General features: G+C 38.0%; 1 protein-coding gene across 3 annotated transcripts in view; it reads left to right on the top strand.

Annotated features, from left to right (window-relative positions):
* The first annotated feature begins 517 nt into the window (after nt 1–517).
* Nucleotides 518–13,297, top strand: part of LOC125748540 (protein Aster-A-like) — a 31,927-nt gene continuing 19,147 nt past the window's right edge. Inside the window, exons 1-5 of one of the 3 annotated variants that reach the window (XM_049024811.1) lie at nt 518–926; nt 10,522–10,723; nt 11,082–11,102; nt 12,405–12,489; nt 12,677–12,780. In XM_049024811.1, coding sequence (XP_048880768.1) covers nt 805–926; nt 10,522–10,723; nt 11,082–11,102; nt 12,405–12,489; nt 12,677–12,780 — 534 coding nt within the window. In that variant the 5' untranslated portion in view covers nt 518–804. Of the gene's footprint in view, nt 927–5,847; nt 6,056–10,521; nt 10,724–11,081; nt 11,103–12,404; nt 12,490–12,676; nt 12,781–13,297 lie in introns of those variants that run through there. The other 2 variants (XM_049024808.1, XM_049024810.1) reach the window with 2 other exon arrangements.

Below are 13,297 nucleotides of genomic sequence, written 5' to 3'. Positions count from 1 at the left end.
ATCCAATATTTTTAATAATTTATCACTTTTATATACTTATCCTGAAATGTATTTTTCCATTGAATTTTTTCATGGATTGCTCGAGGTAAATAATCTATCTAGTTGTACACATATGATGATGTGGTTAATTATATAGTCTTTAGGTAAAGAGCTGCATTATGCGTAGGTATTTGCTACTACGCCTTTTGGGGAAAAAGTCTTTACTCTGATTGGTTTTGGAGCCTCTCCATCAAGAGTATCCGTTACTTTTTTGATCACCCTTTTTTCGAAGTGGGTTGTACCAAAAGTTTTGAACAAAGGGGATTTATTTTTAAAAGTATAATACCAATTATATAAATTTAAAATTCATGTACCGCATCCTGTTATGAAATATCTTTCATAAGCTGTTTATTGCTGCCTAATATTTAATACTGATTCTTGGGAATCAAATATCTAAAATGTAAATTATGAAAACACCACCTCTACCTTCGTTTTAAGATCTGTTTTTTGCCCATGGCGTCGTGAACCGGTTTATAGAAGTAATGTTTAGGCGACTGGTAACTGTATATATATCACTGAAAGTAAACATCGGAACTACAGCGAAATTAACAAAGTTGAGAAAGTTGCGTATCTTTGGGTAGAGAAAAATAAAGAGGAATAAAGAAATTAACGAGAAAGTTTGTAGGAATTGATTTCTGGACTACATGTATACATTTCCGCCCGCGATGTGTTTAGTTACGCGAATCACTGGGTTTTTAGCTTGGTAGTTAAGCACAATAAAAGTGACCAGCTAGCCCTGGCATATGGTGAACGTCCTGTGCCTTTATGACTATGCCGATGTCCTCCATTGAAAAAGACGATTTCAGTATCACGCCTCGTACAATCGCCCGGCTTGTCCTGGAGGCCGAGCAGGATCACCGCAATGGGGGACATTCGTCTAACGGGAGGTAGGAAATGTATTCATAGGCTTTATAAGTTATCCTTTAACCTTAGTACTCCGATAAGTGGTGCAGTGTTTCTAATGAAATCTGCGCGGTGGAGGAAGAGCAAAATACTGTGTTCGTCTTCTACGTTTTATTGAGCGCTTTGCTTTGTCCGGCGAACTCGTCGATGTTTATCTAGAACTTAAGGATTTTTGTAGAAGCTGTCTAGAAAACATGTCGAAAACGAAACAGAAAATGACGTAGAGCCACACATTTTGAACATCCTGTTTTAAATTAATCTTTAAGATATTTGGATATGTAGTCAGTCAGTTTTAATCACAGTATTGTGTGCTTCACGATAATTACATTAAGCTGCACAAGTTTAAATGTATGTGAGCATGCACTGACTTCGTATGCTTAGCGATAAATTATTGCACCATGTACTTTGCCCTGAACCCAATTTTTGACCATACTTGTGAGATAAGTTTGCTACTTCAAGGAATAACAGGGACCTAACCTGATTTGATTTTTATACTGGGTGGGCCAAAAGTACGCATGGAGTTTTTATTTTGCGAAGTAAAGGTTCCATTTTACAAAGTAAATTTTTTGTTTTGCAAAGTTAATTCTAAAAAATTGGCCTGAATTGGCCCTGGTTCTGATCTCGGGATATCATAGATAATGTGTTTTTCTCTGATTCGCTAATTATTTTACGTTCGAGGCCTTTTTTAAAAAAAAATCTTTTTTTTTCCATTGCCTTGCATAAACAGTTATGGAAGATGGATGGGTGGATAATTTATAAATAATTTGATTATAATTATCATCATTTTGGCTAACTGATAGACCAGTAAATTAAAGTAGAAGCTAGATGGAATCATGGCTCGTGTACTGTGGTATGCATGTGTGTCTTGCAAAGGACTGGTTCCCTTGGTTTGTGTGTTAATCTGCCTCCATAGGTTCCTGGGACTTAATTTAATAAATGAAGTTCAGACATTCTTGGAAGAGGAGACCTTTGTATGAAATCTTACACATTCATTAAAGGTCAGATTTATAAAACATTTTGTAAACCAAGATGCATATTTTACAGGTTATAAATCCTACTTATTGTAATGTACGCACTTAAGAGCCTGTCCCATACCCACCCAGAAATTACCCTAAACTGGCAATGCAAATGAGCCATGTGTATATATGAACACACACAAGCTGTGATTTTCACACCATGAATTACTTATTCAGAACTGGCTTTCTTCAGTCAGTTCTGAATCAAAACAAGCAATAGTTAAAAATATAAATGAAGAAAAGAGATGATGAACCTGCGAAACAAATCCAAGTTAACCTGAAACAGTGCACTGTCATGAAAATTGAGGACTTTAACAACCGAACACTGTCATTCTTTCAGCACCTGCAACTGCCTGTTGGTTTCCTGGAGCTTGATGTACCCTTATGGAATGAACATAGATTATCAGCACTGCTTAAATGTTGTACATAACATACGTGTTGTCAGTGATACAGCTGAACGGGCAGTTTCACTCATTGAGGAGTACAATGCCATACTGACAAAGAAACTCAAAAAGAATACCTGTTGCATGTCATTAAACATTTTTGTGTGATCGGGAAGATCCTTTATTGCTCCCGGTGGAAATTCTCTTAAAAAGATCCTGTTTTAGCCGAGGGAGAATATTGAACCTCAAAAATTTATTAGCACCTTATATTCAAAGCCAAACTAGGTAAAGTATATTTACGTATATATGTGTGTGTGTGTGTGTGTGTGTGTGTGTGTGTGTATCCGTTATAAGCGAATCCAATATGACGGGATTTTACTATGATTTTTTTTTGTCAACAATTCTTTCAGTAGTTATATACCAATATTTACCAGCTTGAAGTATATTCTTGTACTTCACTTTAACCTGTTCCCTTGTTCTCATTGTGCTTACATTTGATCTGGAATTATGACATATTAAATAATAATTAATCTGCCACATAGGAAATGAAACGCTGCATTCAGTAAGTACAACAAACACTACTTCGGTATTTAATTGGTTGGCCACTTTTTGCCAGTTGTCTATTCTGATTTGGGCTACTTTTGCCTTGTTGCCCCTTGTGCATATTAGTTCTTGATATTCATTTCCTTCTAATACGAGGTCCTGCTCTGCTTGTGTGGAAAGGTGTGCCCTTTCTTTCATCATTTTGTTGCAGCCTATCAGACTTGCTGATTGTGTTTTCTAGACTCAATATACATGGGCTTTTCAAGCAGCATGGGCGCGCGCAGTCATCTTGGATGATCAGATCCAGCTAGACTAATCTACTACACAGCTGCCTTTGAAAAACAGACTTAATGCCGGTGAAACTCATCCGGGATAACTCGTCCAAGATGAGGCATCTGATCTGGGATAATTTAAGCAACGTATGGAAAATACTCCCCTGGACGACATGTAATATTAATGCAAACATGACATGTTGTGCACATTCAATTCTTACATCACTAGTCAGCTAGATTAAGATCAGGCTTGCTTACTTTCAATTCTATACGAACATTATAACACAGGGGGTTTAGGTGTCACAAAAACATTTTTGTTCTCATAGGAAAAAAACTTGTAAAGTTTTTGCAGTTTTAATTATTATTCCTTTTCAAGATTATCTAGTAAAATGTTTAAAATCAGTTTAAACTTGATCTCCACTGCTTTTGCATGAGCGCTATATGTTTCTCAAGACAATCATAATCATTTTCATCTTTGCGGTTTAAATCACTCCCAGACGGGTTCTTGACAATTTTGTTGAGCTCCTTTTTTTGTTTCATAAATACCCCAATATTTATTACAATAAAATCACAATGCCTGCTGTATTAGTGTATTCACAAAATACTTTTTCTCATCCTTTTTTTTTTCGTCATGCCATCCGGAACTTTTTGTTGTATATGTTCTTACTACCAAATTGCATTATTTTTTTTTATATATATTTTTCATTATTTTCTGATTTTGAAACTCTTTCAAGGTCGTGTTTGTATTGTGTTTCAGAAGCAGGCTATTTGCATAACCAGTCGACAAAGAAAGCGTTTCAAGTCCGACCCCAAAGTACCGAAGTATCAAAGAATTACCCCTGCTGGTTTGGTACGTTTGGCCCTGGAATTTTTGGTACTGGTACTCATCCGGAAGTCAGTGGAAAAGTGAAAGTACCGTATTGAAAGTACCGTACCAAAAGTACCATATTTGGTGCAGTGGATAAGGGCCCTAAGATCAGACTTTTTCTTACCTTCAATTTGTCACGAATATTATAGCACAGGGGGTTTAAGTCTCGCTAAAACATTTTTACTCCATCTTAGGAAAAATAAAAACCTAGCAAGTTTCTTCACTAGGTAGTTAGTTAACTGGGGTTAGTCAGCTCTCATGTGGGTAACTGCTATCTCCTGTGACAGTTCATATGTTTACTTAGCATTAAGATTAAGGTTCAAGTTATAGCATGCTTGCTTGTTGGGGAAAGACAAGCTACCATTAATATGTGTTTATCTCACTGCTACATGACAGAAATTTTGGATAATTATTTACATATCCAATCTGTGTTCGTAAGAAAATTTTACATATGAAGTGAATATCTGTATCACTTATGTAAACTGTGTATACTTTGTATATAGGTGTCATATAACTAAAAGAGATGGAAATGCAAAGAGGAAAATATGTAGGGCTAATCAAGCATACTGTAATTGTAGAGGAGGTTGAATATGTTGTCTTTCGAGGTGTATACTAGCGCATGACATCACTTACTAGTCTGGGCTTGTGCTTATGCCACTGTTAGGTAATCTAAGGGTTTGCTTTGTAATTCAGGTCTCCTGTTATAAGGAAGGCCTCACACAAAAAGCTTTGTCATCTGATTTCTTTAATGCTTATCATAATTATATTTATTGATCTGCAATAGCCTGGCATCTTGTCAAGTGTGTGCTTGTGACTCCCCATTGCCTGTGACCCTCACCAAGATAAGCGCTTGGAAGATGAATGGATATTTATTAATGCAGTTACTAGTAGACCACTGATCACGCCCTCAGTGCACTTGTACATATATGTTGACATGTTTGGTGAGAAAAATATAAACATTTAAATAAAGAAATGAAGTCATTTGAAAAATTCTTCAAAATGTTGCAGATCTGTAAGATACATTGAGGCAAGTTCTTACATGAGGTTTTAGCTGCCTGACAGTCTAAGACAAGTTTGTGAATATGTTCCATTCAATTTTGTTGTTTGTGCCGAAACGTATAATATTTATGCATTTTGTATTAAGTATAATAACTACCTCTGGGCATCAGCATACCTTGGAAGTAGGGAAGTGTCTTAATGGTTTTAAGATGAATATTAATGGTTCTGGTTTACGTTGTATTTGTTTACATTGCATTCTTCCTCTCTATCTGGAAAGATTAATGGCTTTAAAAATAACCTGAATGTGTGATACCATCTTGCATATTTGTTTTTGGAGTTCAGTTGAACCTTGAATAATTCTTTTTCAAATAAATTGATGAATGTGTTATATGTTGATTCAAGAGTGTTTAATACACCGGTATTTGTGGGGGCTGTATATCTGATTAGGACAAATGAAAAGTAAAAACATCACCGCATCAGTAATTGTGTTACTTTTTATCTCATTAAGGTTTGTAGCCGCAATCAGTGGGCTATAGAGTGTGTTTAATTAATTCTAAATAAATAACTGACAACAGTTTTACGAATAAATACGGTTACGGTTTTTTTAAGCTTGTGTAAAATTCTCTCCGACATACAACCATAGAAAACTATCTGTATAAACAGTAATATTCATATTAATCTCACGCCTCAATATCTCCTTATTCCACCTTCTTGCCAACCGGCAACTGTGTCTAAGCTAACGATTTACCGGTTTTGTCACTGCATCGTAAAACGACAACAAAAGAGACTAAGGTGAAGGGTTTGTGCCATCACAGCCGGAATGCCCGAGGATCCCTTTAGTTGAGAGCATGAGAAACGGCATGATGTAGAGCTGAAGTATCTCTCGGCAGAGAAATGCTTATTTATCGGCGTAACGGAGCGTGAGGGCAGTCGCTGCCTCCTGCGGGCTCTGAACCGCTATACTGCCATATGCACACTATTGTCATCGTGCACGTCAGCTGTGCATTCTGGAGCATTTAATGACATGTTCGAGTAAGTACCCAGAAGTGTTCATAATGACCTGAATAAGGATCTGTGTGTACGTTTCACTTAGACTTTCAGATGAAGCCTTTCACGTGACGCCTTATTGTCGTGACAGCTTTCTGTTTCGATTAACGACTGCGGCTATACATGTAATAAATGTGAAAGGAACGTAGTTATTTTTGTGTTTTTTCGATGTGAATTGAATCACAATATATTGGGAATTACTGTAAATGGCATTCGTGTTTTGCAAAACGAATTCGCGGGTTTGATACACAGCGACAGTTTTGGTGTTCCACGCAGAATGACGGTGAATTTCAATTTGTAAACGACATTTCTTTAAGCCGCTCATAGAACAGCGTCAATGGTTTTAATGTTTTAATAAGCATTTTGCAATTTATTAATGATGCTAGTAATTACTGATCTGGTATAGTTTTAATTTAAAACAAAACGATGGCCTGCTACTGCTGCTACCTCCTTTTGCTATAGTATGAGTAAGGGGCATTGTGCTGATGAGCTGCTTCACCTTGGAAACCTCAGTATTCCACTGCCTTGGTTTGTCACCACGACAACGTGAATCCGTTTGTTAGGTTTTGAGCCCATTTTGGCAGAACGCAAAACTGTATTGAGGAACCATGAAGAACGGTGCTGTAAGAACAGGGGAGGGGGAAATATAGAAATTGATGAAGACTAAAAATACAGGAATATAGCAAACTCTTGAAAATGTATGACTGTTTAGCTGTCATAGATAAATAGATGATGAAATTAGAGACAAAACACTTAGGTTCTGTACTGGGTGAATCCTGTGTTCCCATTCTATAATCATTTCCACTTGCTACTTAGTCTGCGGCTGTTGCCTTTACAGATACAAACTACTTCTCATCCAGCTAATATGCTGAAGAAATGTGCAACATTCAAATGTTAAACGGCTAATCAAATTCATCTCTGTGAATTTTAATTGACAGTTGAAGAGTATGAGTAGATGTGCTCGGTGTTCTTACGCTTTCATGCTTGAAGCCTACAGTATTAATTTTGTGGTAACAATGTGGCTGATAAATTTGATTCTTTTTAATAAACGAATAAAGAAATGAAAATTGTAATATGAAAAAAAACAAGTTTAAAAGTATTTATCTGAAAGATGATAGTTTTCTGTGTTATCTGTTTTTCTTAATTTTACATCAAAATATTTTTCTTTCCGTCTGTCATGTTTATGATGACCTTCAGCTGTTGTAGGTTTCTGTCACTACCAAAATTGGTTTGCATCTTCTACAGAGGGTTAGGACCAAATGTTGTTCAAAACTGTTATGCTAAGGCAAATACTATGGCCTCTGTCATCCAATACATTTGATGACAAAGCCACCAAACCGGAAATGAAGTCATAACTCAGCAATGCTTTGATATATTAAAACTAAGTTTAGGTGATGGGCACATCTAAATTTGAGGTTGCCTAACAAAAATGGTGTCATTCCACAATTAGGGGTGGCTGCAGTAAGCAAAAATGTGTTGATTGGTTTGCCTTAGAAAAATAAAATGTGTCTTCTAATGCCATGGGATGTCCCCAGGTTGATCCATGGGAATTTTTATGTCCATCTAATTGATGCGGCCACCATATTGGATTTTGTCCAATCTTCACCAGATTTGTCAGAGAGGTATCAGAGGGAGTTTTGATTTTCAAAGCCATTTGTCTGTAATACCCAAATGAAACTGGCAAAGACGCTGCCAATCAGGATTTGTCACCATATCTCACCAATGCTTTGGTGTTTTCAGGTCAAACTTGGCATTTGGTCTAGGCCCACAGCCTGGGGATATGCACCAAATTTTGTGTCATTTGACCACTGGGGGGTTCCTAATGGTTATATGCTCCTAATGGTTCCCAATCTACTGTCTCAATTACTCACAGCTGTCTCCCTTTTATAACTCATTATCTGTATCGATATATGCCTGCCCGTGCCGTTACCCCGTCGCTTATTGTTAGAGCTGTGTGTTCATTCACACTTCTGGTTCTCTACCTTATCCTATCCTTATTTAAAATCTGTTGACATTCTTGTCTTTTCTGCTTCTCTACTGGCTTCTCTCTTAGATGTTACTAATCAGTCTTATCCTTCTAGGATTCTCTCTATGTATACCTTGGCTATGTCTATTGCTCTTGAAATTCACTAAGCACAGGTCTGGCCCCTTCTCCGATTTCTCTTACTGGTTTATTTAAGACCTTTGAGCCCTGAAGATAACTCACTAACAATAAAATATCTTCACATATTACTCCCCCCATAAACTTCACTAGCGACCTGTCACTTTCCGTATACAGTATAAACTCTTTCTGATGACTTTTAAGGCTATACATGGTCTTGCAGCCCAGTATATTGCAGAGCTCCTCCTCCCTTATTCACCTGCCCATTCCCTCAGATCTGCAGCTACTAGTCTCCTCGTGGTGTCTTGCCTTTGCACGTTTTCTATGGATGACAGGGCCTTCAGTTTTTTAGCTCCAAAACTCACTACTACAAAGCCTCCGGGACCTAACCTCCATCTCCCTCGTTAGGCAGAATTTAAAAATGTCTTTTTACTTAGTGATTGACTTCCCATATTTTTTCCTGATCTGTTGCTGTTGCATTTTTTTGTTGAACATTTCATTCAGTGTGTTAGCTTATATGGTACATGGCATAAGATCTATGTTCATTTTAGGGCCGCACAATTAATCATCAGAGAACTTCAATCGCAATTCACACCTCTTATGCAATCTCATTTCTAAATTACAATGGTTCTTCAGCATTGTATTACATCAGCTGGATCAAAGAAGGTGCTCCTACTTTTCCCCAGAGAGTCTCAAGCATCCCATAATCCTGCATTCTCTTTAAAGGGTGCTTTTCCACCACATCAGGTACTTTACTTTTGGTACTTTGAGAAAGTACTAAAAGTACAGTACTTCATGTTGGTTTTCCACTGGAGTAAAAACTGGTACTGGCTCTGAATGACATCACAGTGCGTGGTGGGGTATTTTGTACTGAATTCGAAATATGGCTGTAGTATATTATAGGGCTGGATGATGTGATATCAATAGTAACATTACATTTTGTGTACATTCATACATCGCTAGTCAGCTAGATTAAGCTTTTTCTTGCCTTCAATTCGGGACAGATATTACAGTGCAGATTGTTTAGGTTTCGCAAAAACATTTTTACTCTGTCACAGGAAAATATACATAAAATATACATATAATTAAAATTGCTAAACTTTCTGATTCCTTTCCAAGATTATGAACTACTTCAGCATTAGTTTAAATACACGAACTCGTGGCCATAGGTGGAAATTAGCGGGAGAACATTTCAAGCTGGATTTAAGGAAGCACTTCTTTACACAGCGTGTAGTCAGAGTATGGAATAGCCTTCCTGATAATGTAGTGCAAGCTGAATCCTTGGGTTCCTTTAAATCAGAGCTAGATAAGATTTTAACGACTCTGAGCTATTAGTTTAGTTCTCCCCAAGCGAGCTTGATGGGCCGAATGGCCTCCTCTCGTTTGTATAGTTCTTATGTTCTTATGTTCTTATTATCTAGTATATGTTTTAAAAATCAGTTTAAACTTTACCTCCACTGCTTTGGCGTGAGTGTTGCATGCGTTCTCCAAGACCAACGTTGGCCATTTTCATCCTTGTTGTTTAAATCACTCCTAGAGGGGTTCATGAGAAATTTATGTTGAATTCTTTTTTTTTTTTGTTTCATAAATACTCCAATATTTATTACGACAAAATCACTTTGCAATTTTCCAATACCGTGCTGTCAAAGTATTTTGTATAATATACTATATTTCTTTTGGTTCTTCCAACCAGATTGCAGTTAAAGCTTTGGTCACTTCATTTGTCCATGCATCTATTATTATTAGTTTTATTGTTGTTACCCTACAGGCACTTTAGATACCGGAAATTTTGATATGGTTGTTTTGGTTACCCTAACTGAATCGCCACTTTCTGTTTCCACTCTATCAGTAGTTGATATACCAGTCCTGGGTCAATCATATGTTTGGCCAGTCATATTTTGGTGCGTTTCCTTTTGCAGTTTGAGTGCAATAAACATTTAAATTTCAGAAAAAAAATTGTGATCTCAGTTCTAAACAAAAAAATTTTTTTTTTCAGAATCGTGCAGTTCTAGTTTATATGTTCGTATGTTCTTTTATTTCCTCTTTCTGAATTTATTTCCATTGTCTTTGACATGATAGTGTGCTTGGCCCCATTTTTGGTATGGCTGGTTTCAGTAAGTGAACCTTCATGTGCTTGTTTGGGGTTTATAATCATTGGGAGGAAAACCTTTTTTCATTCTAAAACAATTTTTACTGAAATAATTAAACTTTGTTGATGACCTCGACCCTCATTTCCTGTATGCTCAAGATGCAAAAACAGAAGAGTACTAGAGCTGACGTTGAACCGAAACAAATTGCTTCTTTGTGTTATTCCTTGTTAATGTTTCTTTTCTTTGCTTGTCTTGTGCAGCACTGCCAGTAACTCTCCGCGCAGCACGCCAGGCAGCTCGCCTTCCATGCGACGCAGAATGCTGGTGGGTAGGGCTGCTGAGGGTGACTGGAGCCAGGAGCGCAGTGCTGGCAGTTCTGACAGCCCCTTGACCCCTACTCCTGCCTCATCATCATCCTCATCCTATGCCCTTGCCCCTCGACACTTCACACGTAATGCCAAGGTGGGGCTCCTTGGTAGCCAGGAGGGTTATTGCCTTCTTGTTCTTGCTGATACCTTGAGCACAGTTGGTCATTTAAATCTTTTTGCTTTGTGGGAATGCAGAAGAGCCAACACCATGGGAAATTTATGCAGATACAGAAATACCAATGAATGTAAGCAGCTAGCAGACTGATAGACAAGACTTGTATATGAAATTAACAAGCAATTGCCATCATCCATATTAAATTAGAGCTTCTGGTTACATTTAGTTACTGCAAGACTGCTGCTTCTTTTGCTGTTTGTTTGTTATTTATGCTTTATTTATGTATTTAGTACTTTATGCCCTTTCCAAATCACTGAATGCGTTTTCTCTTTTTCAGAAAATACAGAGCTGGTATAATGTAAGTATGTAGCATTAGATGTATTAAAACTAATAACACCTCAATATTATAACTAGGATTGTGTAGTTGATTGATTCTATTTACACTCGGTGACAAAAAAAAAGTTAAGCACCAAGGAGCAATGGTCCGATTTGGATGTAATTTGGTTCACATGCAGACCAGCGATGAGTATGTAAATGATTCGATTCGCAAGGCCTTGTGTTATCCTGCACCATCTCTGGACGACTGGCATCAATCGAACTGGGTTCACCGTCCCATGTACTGTGACTGGGATGCATGGACTGGTGACGAATTGCGGCGTACTATGTTCAGCAATGAATCTTGGTTCTGCATTACCACAAACGACCGTCATGTGTATGGGGAAAGGACCAATCCTGCCTGTGTTGTAGAGAGACACACCGGCATTACTCCTGGCATCATGATGTGGGGAGCCATAGGGCATGACATCAGGTCCAGACCCTGTCCGCACAGCACTGTCAGTGACATCCTTGTCTTACCCCTCCTGAGACAGCACCCTGGTACAGTCTTTGACAACTCTGTCCACACACGACACGTGTGTCTATGGACTGCCTGTGTAATGTTGAGGTCCTACCATAGCCAGCCAGGTCCCCCGATCTTTCCCCAATCGAACATGTGTGGGAATCAGCTCAGATGTCAACTCAGACCCAATTCCAATCTGCAGGATCTCGAGGGCCAGTTAGAATAGCTGTGGACCGACTTGTCGTAGGAGAAGATTCAACGGCTTTTTGACTCCCTTCCGCACTATATCGCATATATCCAGGCCCAGGGGGTGCCGCACCCTACTGACATGGGACCAGCAGTGTCCCCATACTGCCAACTCTGTTGTCCATCTGATCTAATGATATAATCATTGCGCTAAGTCACATGACCTTCCAACATGTGCAGATTCATTAAATTTAACCCACTCTGTCTGGGTGCCTAACCTTTTTTTGTCACTGAGTGTATTTAGCAGATATTTTTATCCAACACAATGTACAATTGAGAAACTGGGATCAGACAGACTCTAGAGCAGCTGGAGATAAGAGCTTTATTCAGGGTCCAACTTTGAAATTACTTTAGCCATAATGGGATTGGAACCTACAGCCTTGTGATCTTAGGCAGAGACCCGCAGAGCCACACATTGTCCTGAGCATATGGAATGTTTATAATCTATTTAATTGTCTCCCTAGTTGCTGCTTTTATGCTAAACTTTTCCCATTCTGTTCTCTGTTGAATGTTTTTCTTTCTCACCTTACCTGCTGTCATTGTGCCACTTATATCCACACACTGTCCTTCTCATAGGTACTCAGTCCTACCTACAAACAACGTAATGAAGACTTCCGTAAACTCTTCAAGAAGCTGCCTGACACTGAGAGACTCATAGTGGGTTAGTTTTCAAAGAGCTGGTGATGAGCAAGTTAGTCTAGAAATCTAAAATCTGATGTGGTCTTTTTTTTAAAAAAAAAAAAAAGCATTAAACATGACTATTTTTCTGTTCTTTTTAGAAAAATATTGTAAGTAATGTACTGGGAGCTTAGTTGCAAAATCTAATCAGTCCTGCCTTTTTGCCTTAGATTACTCCTGTGCTCTCCAGAAGGACATCTTGCTGCAGGGACGTCTGTATTTGTCAGAAAACTGGCTTTGCTTCTATAGCAACATCTTTCGCTGGGAGACCACTGTGAGTCACATTATCATTCATTATTATTACATAATATTACCAATTCTATTATTAACAAATAGTTATAGTCTTTAATGATGCCAGTAATGTTATTTCAAATAAATTAAAGTCAAACTAAATGAAAGGGACACTTGGAGGAGGCCCTTAGTCCTGTAAATTTCTCTTCTCAATAGGAGTCGGTGTAGGAATTCTATGGTTCATTATTATCACTGCAGCTTTTGATATTGTGGTCAGAGCCTACTGTAATGGAAAGTTTGTTAGGGTAGGGGAAACGATTTGAAAGAAGTTGAAAGGACTGGATATCGTCTGGTTCCCACAGTCAGTCAGTATTCACTACACTAGCACTTGCAGTCTCAGTGGGTCAGTCCGTGCCAAATCAACCAATGTCCAGAAAAGTTCCATGGGCATCATTCCTGATTTTGATGAAAACTTGGTATTTTGATCCTTATAGAGAACACAGAAAATTCCCCAAGTTTGAAAAATTCTGATGCAGTCCAAAGTTATGGCCCTTTCAAAT

The sequence above is a fragment of the Brienomyrus brachyistius genome, chromosome 9, assembly GCF_023856365.1.
Source record: "Brienomyrus brachyistius isolate T26 chromosome 9, BBRACH_0.4, whole genome shotgun sequence".
NCBI lineage: Eukaryota > Metazoa > Chordata > Actinopteri > Osteoglossiformes > Mormyridae > Brienomyrus > Brienomyrus brachyistius.
The sequence above is the reverse complement of the archived record's forward strand: the minus strand, read 5'-3'. Positions and strand labels throughout refer to the sequence as shown.